The sequence below is a fragment of the Pungitius pungitius genome, chromosome 6 (assembly GCF_949316345.1).
Source record: "Pungitius pungitius chromosome 6, fPunPun2.1, whole genome shotgun sequence".
Taxonomy (NCBI): domain Eukaryota; kingdom Metazoa; phylum Chordata; class Actinopteri; order Perciformes; family Gasterosteidae; genus Pungitius; species Pungitius pungitius.
Genome location: NC_084905.1, coordinates 5096478 through 5115119, shown reverse-complemented (window position 1 = coordinate 5115119; position 18642 = coordinate 5096478). Strand labels below are relative to the sequence as shown.

General features: G+C 40.5%; 5 protein-coding genes across 6 annotated transcripts in view; 2 read left to right on the top strand and 3 right to left on the bottom strand.

The window, feature by feature from the left end:
* LOC119195887 (histone H2AX) overlaps window positions 1-18642 on the bottom strand; it is a 207132-nt gene that overhangs the window by 522 nt on the left and 187968 nt on the right. The gene's annotated exons all lie outside the window — the stretch shown is intronic.
* LOC119195876 (histone H3) lies at window positions 202-2503 on the top strand. The gene has a single exon (XM_037451196.2). It carries the CDS (start codon window positions 215-217, stop codon window positions 623-625), a length of 411 nt encoding a protein of 136 aa, XP_037307093.1. The 5' UTR covers window positions 202-214; the 3' UTR covers window positions 626-2503.
* On the bottom strand, window positions 2508-3765 carry LOC119195865 (histone H1-like). Its single transcript, XM_037451182.2, has one exon. It carries the CDS (start codon window positions 3659-3661, stop codon window positions 3029-3031), a length of 633 nt encoding a protein of 210 aa, XP_037307079.2. The 5' UTR covers window positions 3662-3765; the 3' UTR covers window positions 2508-3028.
* On the bottom strand, window positions 4992-5859 carry LOC119195914 (histone H4). The gene has a single exon (XM_037451234.2). The coding sequence runs from the start codon at window positions 5715-5717 to the stop codon at window positions 5406-5408; it is 312 nt and encodes a 103-aa protein (XP_037307131.1). The 5' UTR covers window positions 5718-5859; the 3' UTR covers window positions 4992-5405.
* Window positions 10883-18309, top strand: LOC119195848 (cytochrome P450 2F2-like). 2 transcript variants are annotated; one of them, XM_037451145.2, is made up of 12 exons: window positions 10883-11018; window positions 11557-11808; window positions 12374-12536; window positions 13530-13682; window positions 13883-14043; window positions 14597-14665; window positions 14753-14857; window positions 15574-15712; window positions 16341-16426; window positions 16624-16725; window positions 16849-16990; window positions 17378-18308. In XM_037451145.2, the coding sequence occupies exons 2-12, from the start codon at window positions 11647-11649 to the stop codon at window positions 17575-17577; spliced, it is 1482 nt and encodes a 493-aa protein (XP_037307042.1). In that variant the 5' UTR covers window positions 10883-11018; window positions 11557-11646; the 3' UTR covers window positions 17578-18308. The 2 variants fall into 2 exon arrangements, with proteins under 2 accessions (XP_037307042.1, XP_062418728.1); XM_062562744.1 differs by lacking the exon at window positions 10883-11018 and having other exon boundaries at window positions 11579-11808; window positions 17378-18309.

Sequence of the window (18642 nt, the reverse complement as noted above, 5' to 3'; positions counted from 1 at the left end):
ACTCCGAGTTTTGGCGGACAGTTTGAAATCATTTTCCACCAATGAGCAGAAGAAACTCGCTTGTGGAGTCGGGGCTGAGCTCCAGGAGGAGTCCTCCACCAATCAGGGCCCGCAGATCTGAATGCGTCAACGGTCCACAGCCGGTCCACACTTTAAGAGCTGCGTGTCTCCTCTTAAAATACACTTCTCATATCTAGAGCTAGACGAGTCGATCATGGCACGAACCAAGCAGACCGCCCGTAAGTCCACCGGAGGCAAAGCCCCCAGGAAGCAGCTGGCCACCAAGGCTGCCCGTAAGAGCGCCCCGGCCACCGGCGGCGTGAAGAAACCTCACCGTTACAGGCCCGGTACCGTGGCTCTGAGAGAGATCCGTCGCTACCAGAAATCCACGGAGCTGCTGATCCGCAAGCTGCCCTTCCAGCGTCTGGTGAGGGAAATCGCTCAGGACTTCAAAACCGATCTGCGCTTCCAGAGCTCTGCTGTTATGGCTCTGCAAGAGTCCAGCGAGGCTTACTTGGTGGGTCTGTTCGAGGACACCAACCTGTGCGCCATCCACGCCAAGAGGGTCACCATCATGCCCAAAGACATCCAGCTGGCCCGTCGCATCCGCGGAGAGCGAGCTTAAACCTTTTGATTCTCCTCACACAACAACGGCTCTTTTAAGAGCCACCACACTTTGTCAAAAGAACTTGATTCATTTTGTGGCTCTCAGTCTGCATAAAGAAAGCAGATAAATGAAGAATGACTAATAGTTCTGAATTGACATTCTAGTCATTCTAAAAAGTTTATTTCCAAAGAATTGTTAATGGAGCTTCCACAGAATATATATGATTGAACCATTAGATCTTCTGATACGAACACCAAACACTTGGCTAGTGAGTTATAAATCTACCCTAATGGGGATATCAGAACCGTGGTTTTTTATGCAGTGATGCTTGTGGTAATAATTTGCAGAAGTACGGGAATACATTTTGTTTTAATATAAACTGATGCCGCAGATCATGTGTGGTAGAAGCACAACTTTGCTGTTTTATATGAATAAATGAATGAACTGGTCTGTTTGCAGCACAGTGTTTGTAAGAGCCCAAAGTGTGTGTGTTGTTTAATTGGACCTCCTTATGTTGAGGACGTATTGTAATTGGAAATATGTTGACGTGACGCACCATTTACCGCGTCATGTTTTACCAACAGGTGATTCCCGATAGGAGCTGATTAGGCACTTGTGCAGTTTTTCTACCATGTGACGGAATGTTTTATTTTGTGTATTTAATAAACTTTATTTAATGCGTCAATCTGAACAAACGTAAGATCTCTTGTCATTCGCGTCAAAAAAACAAATTAAATGCGCCCGCAGCTCAATAGCGGCTTAGAAATGCATGTCTGTCAAAGGAACGCCGCTATAGTGTTTATTCATGTGTTAGAATCTCACACTATCAACAGGTATCTAAGTATTAAAAATGTTCAGAGGTTATAATAAAAAGCACTTCAGTGGGCCATGATTGTTTTTTTGCCCATTATGTTGGTGTAAAACCTTCATTGATGTTAAATGTGGGGCCTTTATCATATTCAAAAAGTTGTTAAATTTGGAATGGATATCTGGACTGGTTGAAAGTCTTTTGGTCTCACATTAGCGTATAAATAATTGTCTCTATTGCACCCTCTAGAAATTTAAAAAAGACCACACTAGGCCAGTTTCCGCCCCCGATGTCCAATCAACTTGAAAGTTGGCACAAAGGTGCTCTTCGGCATGCTCTACAAAAAGTCATTCATGGTATGCAAATGCACCTAACTAGATGTTCCGCCATTTTGAAATTAGTGAAAAAACACATTCTTGGGATTTTCTCCTAAACGCTAAGTTTGATTGTCATGAAACCTTTGGTGGATGGTTATTGCTTCAATGTGCCCTTGATATATCAGAAATGTACTGATAACTCATTGTTTTGATGAAATATGGGCTTATTAACTTTGCAAGGGGTGTGGCTTAATCTGTCAGATTTTTAACTTCCAAATGACTTGGCCTGCCCTCACCGACATAGCATGTGAAACCATTGAAGCCCTGAGCACACCCACATTTCTTCATAATTTTTGAAGAATAGAGGGCGCTGTAATTAATGTTAGAAAATCTGCCTTTTTGGCCTGTTTTTTGCCTATTTTCATAATTTCTTGCAACTGTAAAAGACCAAACTCCTCCCAGGGATTAAACCCGATTCTTTTCAAATACACGCAGTGTGTTCTTGAGACCTTGGCTTCTAATAGTCGCATTTTGCCAGAAGAAATATTAAACTATATGCATAGGGGGCAATTTTGAAGTTGAATTACACACCTTCTATTTATAACCTGAAAATGATTTTAACGGAAACCGTACAGCTCATGAAAGGTATTTTGAGAGGCTTTCATTTTGGAATGGTAGATCAGAATGCCCTGGTTATGTGTTGACAGAACAGGTCTAAGAACATGATAATGTTAAAGATAATGTTTGCAAGGAGTGCAAGGAGAAGAGTGGACCTGTCCATTTTTTATGGGTTTCTAACATTTATAAAAATGGAACAGTAATTACGTGAATTGATCATTTCTCAATTTAGAATGTGGAGCATTATTCATGTTTTGTTGAATTAAAATATTTTAGTACTGGTGACGGGTAGGCCTAACAATTGACTGAGCAATATTTTGATTCTTGTGTTTGCGGGTGATCATGATCATGCTGGCTCATAATCAAAATTATGGATGTAACGAGGTTACGTTTTTCTCTTCATTTCCCAGCACCTGCGATTAACATTAACTTGCAATTTTAGAATTCAATAAATTACAGTAAATCAAAAAATATTTGACCACATTAGTGTTCATGCAGTAAATCTGTCGGGAAGCAGTTAATTCTCCCATAAAATTAAAGGCTGCATCACTCAACTTATTACTTACTCAATCGTTTTGAAAAAATAGAAATAAAAAGGAAAAACTCTTTAAGGATGAAATGTGTGGCTCTTAAAAGAGCCTTTTTTTAGAGGTGTTGGTTCTTCAGACTGATCTCAGCTCACTTCTTCTTGGGTGCTGTTTTCTTGGCCTTGGGCTTTGCAGCCTTCTTCACAGGGGCTTTCTTGGCTGCAGGGGCCTTTTTCACCACCTTCTTGGGGCTCTTGGCCACCTTCTTGAGGGTCTTTGCCACCTTCTTGGGGCTCTTGGCCACCTTCTTGGGGCTCTTGGCCACCTTCTTGGCCGCTGCGGGTTTCGTGGCCTTCTTCGGTGACTTCTTAGCGGCTACAACTTTCTTCACTGCTGCTGCTTTGGGCTTTTTGGCCGCTACGGGTTTCTTCGCTGCGGGCTTCTTGGCTTTAGGAGCGGCTTTCTTTGCCGGTTTGTCGGCGGTCGTCTTGCTCATCTTGAAGGAGCCAGAGGCCCCGATCCCCTTGATCTGGACCAGAGTCCCTTTGGCCACCAGGCTCTTGATGGCGGTCTTGACGCGAGCCTTGTTCTTGTCCACATCGTATCCTCCGGCGGTCAGAGCCTTCTTGACGGCGGCAGCAGACACACCGCTCCGCTCCTTGGATGCGGCCACAGTTTTCACGATGAGGTCAGAGACGCTGGGACCGACTTTCTTGGGCTTGGAAACCTTCTTCTTGGCTGCTTTGGGCGCGGCGGCGGCTGGTGCTGGAGCTTCTTCTGCCATTTTGTCCCGCTGTTGTGAGTTTGTATCGTCAAAGACTCGAGAGTTTGAGACTGATGAAGCGCTCAAAGCAGCGGACTGCACTTAAACACATCATGAGAACCGTGGAGACTCAACCCAGCCCATAGCTTCTCATGCAGTCTGAAAGTCGAGTCACTTGTGTTTTCTCTTCACTGATTTAAGCCTTTAAACAAAATGTGCATCAAGTTGTGAAGGCTGAAGGTGGAGGAGCCGATAGCGGACTAGTTTCTCTTCATATTCAGGTCATGTTGAGCTCTGATGATCCATGTGTTTTGTTTGAGGAGCCTCTAAACCTCACCTACTCAGCGCCGTGGACAGTACTGATCAGAGGCTTTTCACACTCATTTCTCTCCTAAAAGTATTTAAAATGCATTATATCTCCATCACAAGTTGTTTTGCATGTGATCCACTTGTTTGTTCAAGGTCTCAATGTAAAAACAACCATCAGAAGTTGATCATTTTTTATTAAACTGTATTATTCTGGGAGCAGCAAACACACTGATTGTGAAGGCTTATGCTGCAGTTGATTCAGACATCCAATCTCAGCTGCTCACAGCAGATATGTCTTTTGTTTGATCATACATTGTTTCAACTTTTATTAATTCTTATACTGAAAAAATATGCTCCCTTTTTTAGGTAACTTGAATGTAGCAATAACATTGTAACATTTATGTGTGCACTGATGGATGAATTTACATCTAGATGATTGCTACACCTTCCACTTTTTCATCATTCATCTGTTTTAGTATGAGTAATCATTATTCTTATTACTATGCAAATTATCATAAACATTCAGTGTTAACCAAGGCTGTAGTGAAAGATCAATGCCTTTTGCATCTCTGGAGTTGAAGTTCCCAGCCCCTTGTATTCTGCCATTGGAATAATCCGAAATGAATTTGGATCATTGTAAAACAGATAAAAATAAAATACATATTGTTGAACATGCAAACTTTGTAATCTACATTGTGTTAATCTACACTTTAAAATCTGTGACTCTCCAATCAGTGACTCGTGGCTGTGGTGTCTCCACCAATCATTCAGGATCCACAAATTCACATTATGGATTAATTGGCCACGGATATTAGGCGGTTTTTGAAGAGACCATCAATTGCTCCTTCTCCCACAGATAACCACAAAAAACCTCAGGAACTACATATTTAACTACACCTGACACATTCACCTACGTATGGTTAGCTGTGTGCCTGTCTACTTTATTTTCATTTGAAATTTTTTATGTGTAACATCCTATATTTTATTGTAAAAGAATATAGGTGAATTGTTGAGGGGCTTTTCAGATGGTCCCAGTTCAAAATGACGTCACCGAAACTTTAATAGAAAATGTATGTACACACAAATAATACAGGGCAAATGTAATAAAACGGACTCCAAAATGTTTAACACTAGATGTCCCATTACAGCCATGTTCAGTTTCATTTTGTCAATAGATTTTCTTCAAATGTAACTCGACGAATTCAAAAAGAATTTCAGCCAGTCTTAACTTCCTTTTCCCACTACTTTTCCTACTTTTAGCCAGGAAAAGCCATGGTGTACAGAATCAGATGAGATTTCATCATATTCATTACGGGTTCGTCAACACATGGTGTAAATATATACACATACTTTGTCATTGTGCATCTAAATAATGATCAGCATACAAGAAATCAGCACTTTAGAGTTTGTTTGTGGCCCTTAAAAGGACCTTTTGTTTGGTAACGTAAGTGAATGTTTATCCTCCGAAGCCGTACAGGGTGCGTCCCTGTCTCTTCAGGGCATAGACCACATCCATGGCGGTCACAGTCTTCCTCTTGGCGTGCTCGGTGTAGGTGACGGCATCACGGATCACGTTCTCCAAGAAGACCTTCAGAACACCGCGGGTCTCCTCGTAGATCAGACCGGAGATGCGCTTCACTCCACCACGGCGAGCCAGACGGCGAATGGCGGGCTTGGTGATTCCCTGGATGTTATCACGGAGGACTTTACGGTGACGCTTGGCGCCTCCTTTACCGAGTCCTTTTCCTCCCTTTCCTCTGCCGCTCATGTTTGCTGAATGGATAAGACACAAGTATTGTAATGTCAGTGGTTCACAGATATTTATCCCCAATCTGAGGACGTGAAAGAAGACATGGGCGGAGCTTGCTCAACCAGATCATCAATTATCAACAGACCTCACATTTTTTTTGTGCCATAGATACCTAAACATTGTTCCGGCATTACGGCAATATTAAAGACTATGATGTGACGCTTTCAGAGACAAATCAGCAGACATTAATGGTGCATATGTAAACTTATTTCAGCTTTTGTGACACTCACTGTATTTATTTGTTTCCATTTATCTTAGAAGTGGGACATCCTTAACATAATGTAGCTTAATTTTTGGTCAAGGATGCAACCTAAATTTGGATGATATCTGATGTATTGTAGCGACTTTGACAAATGAAGCTCTGGACAACGTGTTCTTCTAAAATAAAGTCTCATTATTACGAAAAGGTCCGTGTAGGTCCGTGTACCTTTTGATTGTCCCTTTTACCTTAAAAACCAGAAAACCAAAACCCTCATTTCTCGTTTTTTGTTTCTAATCCAAAACGGTAAAACGGAAGTCGGTGGCCGTTTTCTCGTTTTTCGTTTAGAACCAAAAAAGGAGACCAACTGACAACTTTTCACTCCGTTTATCCCTTTTGTGTGTTTTTCCATAAAACGAATATACGAAGCGTAGCCGCTAAACCGGAAGTACGTAGATTTTCACAGTAAAATTCACGCAACTGTCTGCAATGACAGCGGTTCCCAGGTTAACATGAGGAGAAAAGTTAATTAATGGATATAAATAAATAATCCGGGTCCGATGGGATGTGTTAGCAGCAGTAGTTGACTCGCAGCTCTTGGTTCTGATATTTATTGTCCACAGATTGTGTTGCTTCAGTGAGACGCAAAGTGAACGTGTTCACATCTCCAACAGTATGTGGCAGAATGATGTGTATTTAAACCATAGATTTATCCAGGTGACATATGTCGAACTCCGCCGCCGGTGTCTGGCTGCACGTCCAGTGCGGTCCGCCACCGGAGTGAGTGCGTACGGCCGTACAGTTCGCCCCCCCGCCTCCGTCAGCCTTTCGCTCCGATCGTTGGTGGCCCGCGTTCGGTCGAACTGGGCAGTATCTGGCCCGAACCTAAAATGAGTTTGAAACCCCTGATCTAGGTTATTACAGGTGTATTCGATCAAAAGGTACACTGGTCCGTGTACCTTTTGATCGTCCCTTTTACCGTAAAAACCAGAAAACCAAAACCCTCATTTCTCGCTTTTTGTTTCTAATCCAAAACGGTAAAACGGAAGTGGGCGGCCGTTTTCTCGTTTAGAACCAAAAACGAGAAAACGGAAGTGAGCAGTCGTTTTCTCGTTCTTCGTTTTAACTTTTTAAACTCTTATTCCCTTATTTTTAACTAACCCATAGTTGTACTTTTTAGACTACTAACCTATAGCATTATATGTTATTATATGTTTTGTTGTCATTGTCGTAGTGTCTGCTGTCATGCACCAATCGCCAAGTCAAATTCCTTGTAAGTCTGATATATTATGGCAATAAATGTTTCCTGATTCCTGAAGATGAATACAACAATGGTTGCAAATGAATCCTAAAATCACATCAAATAAACAGCATTAAATACAGATAAATAACATGAACACAGTTCAATCTTTGGTGTAAATACATGTGTTCTGCCACCTAGTGGTGGAGATGTGAAACCGTTTACGCGACGTCTCATTTAACTGCCTCTGCGGTCACTGAAGCAACACAATGCGTGGATAACAAATGTCCGAGCCAAGTCAACTACTGCTGCTAACACATCTCGTAGGACCAGGATTATTTATTTTCATCAATTTATTCCCTTTTCTCATAATGTTACCCTGGTAACCGCTGGCATCGCAGACGGATTTCTAGCATACACACGTTCCATTGCGTTGATTTTTACTGTGAAAATCTACGTACTTCCGGTTTAGAGGTTACGCTTCGTATATTCGTTTTATGGAAAAACACACAAAAGGGACAAACGGAGTGAAAAGTTGTCAGTTGGTCTCGTTTTTTGGTTCTAAACGAAGAACGAGAAAACGGCCGCCCAACAACCATTCAGAATGTCTTAGTTAGGTTCTCTTTATTCCCCAAATAACTTCTAAACATAAATAATTTACATAAACAAACATGAAAAGAAATACATTATATAAAAGATAAAATTATAAATTATAAATACCAAATACCACCACAATTACTAAAAACACAGATTTGGAACTGAACATTGTAAATGCAGAAAGCATTCAAGTATATAACCGTGTAAGTAATAATGTGCACATTTCTTCAGTAAATAATATACATAAGTACAAATAATAATAAAGTGCAAACTGCACCGTACAATTTACTTTACCATCTCTATAAAAGAGACCATTCTGCTATCCGATAGAACAATATTACAAACATTTTCACTACCATCAGTTGTCAAAGGCCCTACAGAGGCACACGCCTGCATTTCCTAGCTGCAAAATCAGCTCTCAGGTCATATGACAGTTTCTGAGCCACGTCCCCATTGATGCTGATGACAGCCAGACCACTTAAACGTTCCTGCCCCATTGATGAGCGCAGGTACGTTTTGATTAGTTTGAGCTTTGAAAAGCTTCGCTCAGCAGAGGCAACTGTGACAGGGAGAGTCAGTGCAATACGAAGAGCAATCCACAGATTGGGATATGCCTCTTGAAGCCGATTGTTATGCAAAAACGTAAATGATAACATAAAAAACAAATGATAACAGAAACGGTAACGGTAACAGAAACTTTGGGCGGCCCGCGGACGAGTACCGAATACGGCCCACCGGCGGTCCGTGCGGACATTATGAGCGCGAGTACATGTGGGCAGCCGGTGTTACACCCCTACTGGTTTTTACACCTACTGGTTTCCCTACGCGTGCGTGTTTGTGTTTACCCGACAGCAGCAGATGTGTCTGCGTCTGCTTCCTGATTCGTCACACATTCACAAACATATTGCTGAAAATCTACAAAAAGCATCACAAATCAATGACAGCGTTCACGATTGTATAAGTGAGCACTACATCTAAGTCACGTATGAAAACATTCATTTAAGAAAAAAGATTAAAAAAAAAGATCTGAACGATCGGGATTTGAACCCGTGCGTCAAAACATCCTGAAGTCAACAAGCCCACTGCTCTACGCACTGAGCTATAGGGAATCACAGTTTCTTGACTCCTTATGTAATAAATATATTCCGTTAAAGCAGAACATGATGGCTGGAGGAAACGTTTTGGTGTGGGATCTGAAACAACTGGTTACTTTGGGCGTGTCATAGAACACTTCCAGAAAAATTGGTTCTTAATTGTCACCTAATTAAAATTGCAAAGATTCTATTAGGAATCAAATCTCGTGAATGAAGTTGTCAACAGATATTTTATTAAATAAATAACTTTTTACAGTCACAATGAATAAATCATTGAAAAACAAAATAAAGTATTTCTAAAGAAAACATGCTGGACAGCAAAAGTCCTGCTCCAGAGGTGGTTTGCCAGTGCACAGCCAGTGGAACCACAGGCTGCATGTTGAGCACTGGATCTGAGGATAAGCAACACAGTAGATTAATACACCATATGATTATTTTCTGGAAGTGTTCTATGACACGCCCAAAGTAACCAGTTGTTTCAGATCGCCCACATCAGAAGGTTTCCTCCATACCGATGTATCACATTTATAAATCAATAAGACCAATTTCTCTAGGTTAGGATGTCTGGCCCGTGGCGCAGCGTATAGAGTGCGTCTCATAGAGGCGATCAGCTGTTTTGCGCCATGAGGTTCGAATCCAGATCGTTCCAATCAATTTATATTTTTTTCTAAATGTAATGTGTAAGTGTCTGGTGTACGTCGCGCTATGGCCGTAAGAAAACAATATCCGTTTTTATCCAAATGTGTCGGCGCAAGGCTGCAGCCTCGCGAAAAAGTAGCGCTACACCTGTTTGAATGTGTTCTACGACACGTCCAAGGTAACCAGTTGTTTTAGATCCCACACCAAAACGTTTCCTCCAGCCATCATGTTCTGCTTTAACGGAATATATTTATTACATAAGGAGTCAAGAAACTGTGATTCCCTATAGCTCAGTGCGTAGAGCAGTGGGCTTGTTGACTTCAGGATGTTTTGACGCACGGGTTCAAATCCCGATCGTTCAGATCTTTTTTTTAAATCTTTTTTCTTAAATGAATGTTTTCATACGTGACTTAGATGTAGTGCTCACTTATACAATCGTGAACGCTGTCATTGATTTGTGATGCTTTTTGTAGATTTTCAGCAATATGTTTGTGAATGTGTGACGAATCAGGAAGCAGACGCAGACACATCTGCTGCTGTCGGGTAAACACAAACACGCACGCGTAGGGAAACCAGTAGGTGTAAAAACCAGTAGGGGTGTAACACCGGCCAACCGGTGACCGCTAGCAACGGTCCTCACGAGACAAAGTTCGGGGACCCCTGATTTAAAACATTGTCTTACCTGAGAGCGACGTGCGAGCATCCTCCCGCTGTCTCTTCTTTTTTCTTTTTTCCGCCCCCGACTCTTGATGCCTTTTCGAAGCCGTTTCAAAGCTGTCTGCCACATTTGAGATTTGAGGCATAATGGAACAAACCACTGGGGGGGGGGGGGCGCACAGGAGGTTCCCCTTTTTCTCCACTAATTTGGTCTAGGCCTATTACTTTTTGACTTTGTATTGCTTTTGCATATTAGCATGCTTTAGACATATTTTATTTGTTATTTATACTAGTAGCCTACTGTGATGATTTTTCACGTCCCAGATTTTTTGGTGCCCCCCCAGGCACTTGGTGCCCTACGCGCAGCGCGTGATGTGCGTGTGCGGAGCGCACTGGCTGTAAGCAAAAGCAAAGCAAACATTTTTCAAAGCAGTAACAATTATAAACACTTAGACAAGCCTTTTAAAATGTGTTGAAATGTATGAGTGCCATAATTACGTTAAAACGTAACCCCACAAGCTAATGGAAATGACCCCAAAACAAACAACCTTGTAGAGTTTCCCCTTTAACTGCTGTTTCTGTCGGACCTGCAAATATTCCAAATCCCTTTAAACATATTGTTTCCTTATATATTGCGTGGGTTGGACAACACCCAATGTATCCCCGCTGGTTGCATGTTCAGAGGGAGTTAACTCTCTGCAGACAATAAGGTGGTTGCGTAACCACATGAAACAACTTCAGCCTGTAGAGTCGCCTTCTGTGTGCAGTGGTTTTGTCCATAGCGGGGATTGACATTGATTCCGATCCATGCTGCTATAAGCAGCGTTATAAAGGTAAGACTTTGTTTTTATTTTCAGGTTCACAAGAAAACACCAAAGACAAAGTGGTTGGTTTGGCAAATGTTTGTATCGGTACCAACTTCTTCTACGTAAAGAAGCCAGCAGCGTCACTCAGGTTGCCTCCATTTTCTGCAGGACGCGCCCGATGTTTTGTCATTCACCGCCACCGGCTCTCTCGTTGTTATGTTACTAATCACATTGTACTGAATAATAATATCATCGTTTTAAATGGTTTAAAAAATATATTTATTTCTGCAATGTAGTCAAGTAGAAGTTGTTAGAAGAAAATACCTATGTTTTGTGTCTACAGTATTTGGAAAAAAGACTTGTCTATGTTGTATTATGTAACTGGTTAGCTCTATTCACCTCTATTAACAAGCCATGGCAATAATTTAGCTTTGTGTCAAACTATGAAAAAGTTTCGCAACATATAAAATGATATTTTGGTGGTCAATTCAAATACTGGAAGAATGTATGCCTCTTAAATTATAACCTGTTTCTGTTTGATGTTCCCACTCACCTTTTACCACAGGTGAACAAAATATAACTACAGGACTCAGCATTCAGAACTAAGAAACATTTGCAGAAAGCCATTAAACTCTTAAGTTCAGTCCCTTCCACCATGTTTGCATCAATAATCCTGCTGTTAATCTGCGTTGTCTTCATCATCGTTCAACTCAAATCCCGAAGGCCTAAGAACTTTCCACCAGGACCCCCAGTCTGGCCGATACTGGGGAATATTTTGGACCTGAGCCTAGAGAACCCCCTGAAGGACTTTGAGAGGGTAAGACAGCTGAAATTAACGATGTAGCTCGTCCAATACACTTACTTGTAATTGTATGAATGTAGACAACCTTTCACTGAAACCTTCAAAAACATGTGCCCCAAAGTCTTTTGCACTGGCAGATATGCTTTTAGGGTCAAAGTGTACTCACAATTGGTGATTACAGACATTTTCTCTGTACAGAGTTGACTGTCTGTGTACTTAACTACTGGATTATAGCCAACCAGTGGCTGAGGCCGTGCATATTGGGCGTTGTCTAATTTACACACAAAGAAGTACTTGCAAGGCCAACGGTCAGGTGCTTGATGTAATGTGCTGTTACATGTTTTTTTTGTCTTAATGTTTGCATTGTTTTATAATGCTCTTCATGAATAACATTTTTTGATGAGTCTGCTTATGTTTGTCCAATATTTTTCACGCTGCTAGCCTAATTTCCCAAGTTAGAGGATAAAGATCTAACTGAATAATACAACTTTTTATTTTGTTTTATTGAATTGCTGGAAGTAAATAACCATCTGAAGTTAAACGATTTAAAACACTCCAATGTCCTCTGCTTCTCTCCCAGTTGAGGAAGATCTATGGAAATGTCTATAGTTTATTTCTCGGTCCCAAGCCAGTAGTAGTCATTAATGGGATGAAGAGCATGAAGGAGGCTTTAGTGACAAAGGGCGTTGATTTTGCTGGAAGACCCCAAGACCTGTTTGTCAATGACGCCACCCAGAGGAAAGGTAGGACATACATGATGTTTCAATGGGCAGCAAATGAATGTATCAGACCATAGCTGATTTTTTAAAAAGCAACCCAACATTCCTATCTTAACTTATCTTTGTCCATATAGGAATAGAACAGACGCCAGTACATTGAAATGTGTGACCTATCGACAGCATAATAGGAAATATTGAGGAGGGAGAAGCAAGCAAGCACCTGACCTATGTAAAGGTCACTTATACACTAGAGTCTTTGTTGGATGATCTGACTCATGGGGGACAGCAATTCAGCAATATGACCAGGACGAGAACCCCATAGACCCTTTCAAAAGGCAATGAATCCCACGCTTACTGGCAACCAGTCAAGGGAGGCTAAAACTGGGTGAATAGGATCTTGCCTTCAAGTGTTTATTTAATACAGAACAGCTGTGTTTGGTTTGGAAGCCCCACTCGAATCAAAAGGGGGGGAAAAATGTACTCTGTAATCTTACTGATGAATACTTACAATTCAGTTAACCAGAGAAAAATAGCAGGGCTGGAGCGCACGTCTTTCTTTATCAAACCATGACGTCCAACCATTCATCTAATCAGTCTTCAATCTTGTTTGTATTCGTCCTGTAGAGGTTGCCCACTCACATATTAAGCGGCTCTGCTTGTTATTCCAACCCCAAGTCTTGTGAAAACCTTGTTGTTTTCCTTAAAGTCCGACTCCATTCAATTCGGTTGGCTGTAAAAGCACTTTAATTGCACAACATTAAACAATAAGTCCGATTGCAAATGAGATGGTGGCAAGCAAAGTCATTCTAGTACTTATGTAATGAAGTATCAACATGGTCTTATGGATTGAAGGAACCATCTATATTCTCAATAACATACTGAGGAGAGTAAAAGATACATCATGCTAGAAAGTTAAGGAGCTCTGGGAAAACTTCTATAAATATAGTAAACAATGATTTCTTGAGACATTTTTATTTTAGGCTCATAGATGCTTTTGTGCCACTTTGCCTTTTGTAGGAGTGATTCTGGCAGATTACGGTTCTAGTTGGAAGGAGCAACGTCGTTTTGCTCTGATGAACTTGAGGAACTTTGGAATGGGGAAGGACAGCATGGAGCAGAGGATTCACGGAGAGATACAATATACTGTGGACACGCTGGAGAAGAGTGTTGGTATGTCATCTGTCCTCCTATGGATGGCAGAGTTCACTTTCATCAGGGACACTGACATGAAATACTCTACTCTTGATTACACATTTTGTCTAATGTCAAATATGGATTATTTTTTGCTCGTTAATTGATAGTTTGATTTTGTTGATTATCCTTGCACAATACTCCATGTTGTACTTAAGTGGACATTTTGTCTTTTCCAGGCAAATCCTTTAGTCCTCAAAACATGTTTCACAATGCGGCCTCCAATATCATCTGCCAGGTTCTATTCGGAAGACGCTTCGAGTATGAGGATAAGATTATCAAAACGATTGTTCAATGCTTTACTGAGAATTCCAAGATGGCCAATGGGCCTTGGGCTATGGTGAGTCAAAGGCTTGCTTCTGCCTTCAATCGTCGCTGAGAAATATCAGATCCATCTGACTTCATCTAAACTTGTGGCTCAGTGGGGCTGTACTTCATAGATCAATGGTGATTAGAGCCAACTTTATCACGCTAACATGGTTGTTAGCAGGTAGAATGTTTATCATACTCAGCCTTGTTTGTCTGTAGCCCCAAATCAAAAATATGCAATTGGATGTAGCTGTAGCAGTGTTTCTTTGAGGAAGTACATTTTAAAGTCATGTTTGCTTCAAAATCAGGTTGTTAAGTGTTTCTGTGAATGTATTTATCTTAATCACACACTTTACCATATTAATTGAATTAGATTAGAAAGTATGACATTTTTCATGAAGCTAATACACACTTTGAGTAACTGAGTCCAAATAAACTGCACCTGCATCGTACCCATGGATTGCAAATCACAGAATCTTAATAGCCAATATGTGATAAGAAAATTGTTTGTTCAGAACGATTTATGCCAAGATGCAGATGTTTGATTTTTAAAATCCAGAATTATGTTCTCCTTTCATCCACAGCTTTATGACTCTTTTCCTTTGATCAGAAGCCTGCCACTGCCCTTCAGACAAGGATTTAAGAATATTGAGGTAGGTTAAGCTGTCTCTCTCCCTCCATGCATTTTGTTAATGAAAAGTATAATAGGAATTATGAACGCTGACTTTAACCTTTTTCAGACATGTCGGAAAATTGCAAAATCTTTGATAAATGAGCACAAGCAGACGAGAGTACCTGGAGAGCCGCGAGACTTTGTTGACTGCTATCTTGATCGGCTGGAAAAGGTGAATCATTGAACACAGAAAAGATGGGTACATTTGTGAATTATGCATTCTTGAAAACTTGTTGTTTTTTGGCAAAAGCCTGAGATGGGGAGGTGGGGCGGTGTGGGGGCGGAGGTGTTCAGTAATTCTGAGATTGGAGTGAGACATGGAGAAAAGGCGATGTCATGATTTTGCAGTAAAACATTTTAGATGTGACGTGTCCTCAATGTCTTCCGCGACTTCATTTCCCACCAACTTTTTATCCTTTCGCTCCAAAATGAAGTTACCGCGGATACTGGATCTACTTACAGTTTACATTAATGATTTGAATCAGATCAGTTTTGAATTTTGGTCAGAACAATCGTAGCTATAAAAAATGTTCAAGTTTTTCAAACAACGTGGTCAAACATGGTTTGCCGCAATGTGAAGTTTGGTCAAATTTGTTTAATAAAATCAAACTGCACCTAATTAATGAAATAGATTATTTATTATTGCCCTGGGAGATTTAAGTTTCCCATTTGCATCCTAATCCTTTTACTGTCCACTTGGAAAACAATATTCTGCAAGCTTCACCCGGTCTCCCTTTGATACCTTTACCGAATTTATACATTTGAATGTCATCATATTTTAAGTGGCTACATAAGCCAAGTTGAAAACTAAACATTACTTTGGTTTGGCTCGTGACTCAAGATGCATTTTTATGTTTTCTTTTAAAACAATCATTCTCCTCTTTTTAGCCGGGTGATGATCGTTCGTCCTTTTCAGAATCACAGCTGACTATGTACATCCTAGATCTTCACTTTGCTGGGACTGACACTACTTCCAACACCCTCCTTACTGGTTTCCTCTACTTAATGAACTACCCACATGTACAAGGTATGCAAACATTCTACAATTGAATGCTCATGATTGTTTGTATGCAGAAATACTTTATATCAAACTCATGAACTGAAAAGTTGTTTTTTTGTGGAACGCGTATCAAAATGTCTATTTTAACATATGTCTTTGTCTGTTTTGACGTGTATACTACACGTCATATTCACATACCCATTTGTATACTTAAGGCAGATCCTGCGATGCCACGTACCACCTGCCCATCAGGATCTAATCTCTTTTTTTTAAACAGACAGCACTGCCCTGGGGAACTATTTTGGGTTAAGTATCTTACCCAACGAAACTTTGACATGCTGATTGAAGAGGCTGGGAAGAAAATTATTGTATTTTTGAATAGATGAAAACAGACCCTACCTCTTCAGTGACGAGACGCAATGACACACCTGACTTTTAGCTGAAAATATGCACAAAACACTCACTTCAGTTTTGAATGACCTGTGTAGCTATGTTTACTTTGTTATTTATCGGGGACACCACATGATAATTTACCCTCTCCCTTCCACAGGTTGACCTTTTATCCACTCTTACAATGGTATAATTTAATCTATTTTTGTCTTCACATTTCCATAATATGCTGACAAATTATTCTTATCCATCATGTTTCTGTCAGAGCGTTGTCAGCAGGAGATAGACACGGCACTGGAGGGGAAGGATCAGGCCAGTTTTGAGGACAGAAACAACATGCCTTATGTGCAGGTAAATCCCACATTTTTCTTAGAGCCAATACATTTTGGATTTAATATGTTTACACTGGAGCCCATCCTTGAGGTAAATTCAATTCACAATTCATGTCACATTTCTCGTGCTAGTTCATTTCATGCTCTTATGTTATGTATGGCTAATCTTTTGAGAGCCGGTGTTTAAGTATGGGAACGCGATATTTCTACATCCAGGCCGTAATCCATGAATTCCAGAGAGTAGCCAACACGGTTCCACTCAGCGTTTTCCACTGTACAACTAAAGACTCAGAGCTCAATGGATACACCATCCCTAAGGTAAGAAGCAATTGGCCTTATCCTTTCTGTCACTGTAGTGACAAATGAGTTAGCCGTCTCTGCTGGGAATGTGACGTCTCTGTAAACTATCCATTCCTCTTTTGCTTCATGTCTTGTCCACAGGGTACGCTAATCATCCCTAATCTTACCTCAGTGCTGAATGAGGAGGGAGAATGGAAATTCCCAAATGAATTCAACCCTGAAAACTTCCTCAATGACCAGGGAGAGTTTGTGAAACCAGAGGCCTTCATGCCTTTCTCTGCAGGTATGTCTGATGCAATTCTCGTCAAATCAATTATATCCATGTAGCCCAATATCATAAGTGACAAAATGGCCTGGGTCCAAAATCTGTATATTATGCAACACCAGTTGTCATCAGGAATGTCTCATTGCAGTCTTGCAACAGGCAAGTTTCAACCAGCCCTAACTATAAGCTTCATTGAAAGTCTTAAACCTACTCCAAGTAGAGACACTCTGAGACACTCTGAGACTGAAAGCTTGATCCACTGCAGAGGAATCAACCGTCCGTTGTGGGAACCTAGTGTTGCAGTGGGGCTTAGTGGTGGTATGAGAGCATAAGAAACAAACAACATGGAGAGGGTAAGTGCATGACTAAGAACTCTTTTTTCCATATTTATTCTCCACGCTTTAGGCCCCCGGATGTGTCTTGGAGAGGGTCTGGCCCGTATGGAACTCTTTCTATTCACGGTGACGCTGCTGAGGAAGTTTAGGTTCATCTGGCCTGAGGATGCAGGAGAGCCAGACTTCACTCCAGTCTATGGGGTCACTCTGACTCCCAAACCTTATCGCATGAAGGTCCAATTTAGGGTCCCCCAGAAAATCCCAAATTAATGGATGTTTTAACCAACCAACAACAACAACATGTTGATCTAACTATGATGTGGCCATCACTTACTTATCACTCTCAACCTACACACATCACCTTTAACAATCAATAAAACATGTACTTGTTGTTGCCAACCTTTTTGTCTTTCTGAAACAAAATAAGATCTGTTTTTAGGATTTACAATTATTTGAAATAGCTTTGTAAGGATTATGCTTTCATGCAGATATGGAGTCGTTGGACTCTGCTGGTGAAAACAATGTATTTTGTCTTTTAACTTGATATATTGATTTGATGGTTTACTTTCACATATGATTACAAGTTAAGCTTTACCTGCAATCATATACTTGGTGGTTAAATATCAATTACCAATTAACCGGAAATTGTATGCTTTTCATAATTAAAATGCTTTGATATGTAAATGTTTTAAGGGATTCATATGTTTGGGGCTTTCTGCAAATGTTATATTTTTTAGTCCGATATAATACATGTTTATATATATAAATATGCTTTTATACGTTTAAAATAAAGAAGAAACTGGCATACTAATAAATCAGGGGGTCCAGCGTGTCTGTGGTTTTTGCTATCCTATACTACTAAGTCACATGTAAAGTATGGTCTTTTATAGGTAGCATTTTGAGATTAAATTGCTTATGACTTGTGTCTTTACCATTATGCTATATGGTTGTATTAGAATGGTTCATCTTAGCAATAAAAATATTTTGATTCCTCTGACCATTAAAAATTGAGAAACATATGAGACAATTACAGGCTCATTCAAGTATAATTGCTCACCAATCGTCATTCAAATGGATTCTTGTGTCAAAATCAAAACCACATTATGTATATATGAAGATGTATATAAAATAGATATCTTAAGTCTTCATGAATGAGATGGAGCAGACAACATCTTTCTCTCTTAATGAAGTCAGGCCTCTCAAGGTTAATTCTTACAACAGCCTAAATTGTTGCTTTCAGTCTGCGATGCTTTTTTGTTCATTTAGTTTTTGTGGTAATTTGTGGGTGGTCTCGATTCATTTTGTGTCTGTGTCTCTTGTTTGACCAGCAATGAA

What these genes read in the sequence shown, in the direction of transcription:
- LOC119195914 (XM_037451234.2), bottom strand. Translation starts at nt 5,717, where the DNA reads ATGAGCGGCAGAGGAAAGGGAGGAAAAGGACTCGGTAAAGGAGGCGCC.
- LOC119195865 (XM_037451182.2), bottom strand. Translation starts at nt 3,661, where the DNA reads ATGGCAGAAGAAGCTCCAGCACCAGCCGCCGCCGCGCCCAAAGCAGCC.
- LOC119195876 (XM_037451196.2), top strand. Translation starts at nt 215, where the DNA reads ATGGCACGAACCAAGCAGACCGCCCGTAAGTCCACCGGAGGCAAAGCC.
- LOC119195848 (XM_062562744.1), top strand. Translation starts at nt 11,647, where the DNA reads ATGTTTGCATCAATAATCCTGCTGTTAATCTGCGTTGTCTTCATCATC. An exon ending in CCCTGAAGGACTTTGAGAGG is followed by an intron (nt 11,809 to 12,373) that starts GTAAGACAGCTG and finishes CTTCTCTCCCAG; the next exon opens with TTGAGGAAGATCTATGGAAA. An exon ending in AAGGATTTAAGAATATTGAG is followed by an intron (nt 14,666 to 14,752) that starts GTAGGTTAAGCT and finishes AACCTTTTTCAG; the next exon opens with ACATGTCGGAAAATTGCAAA.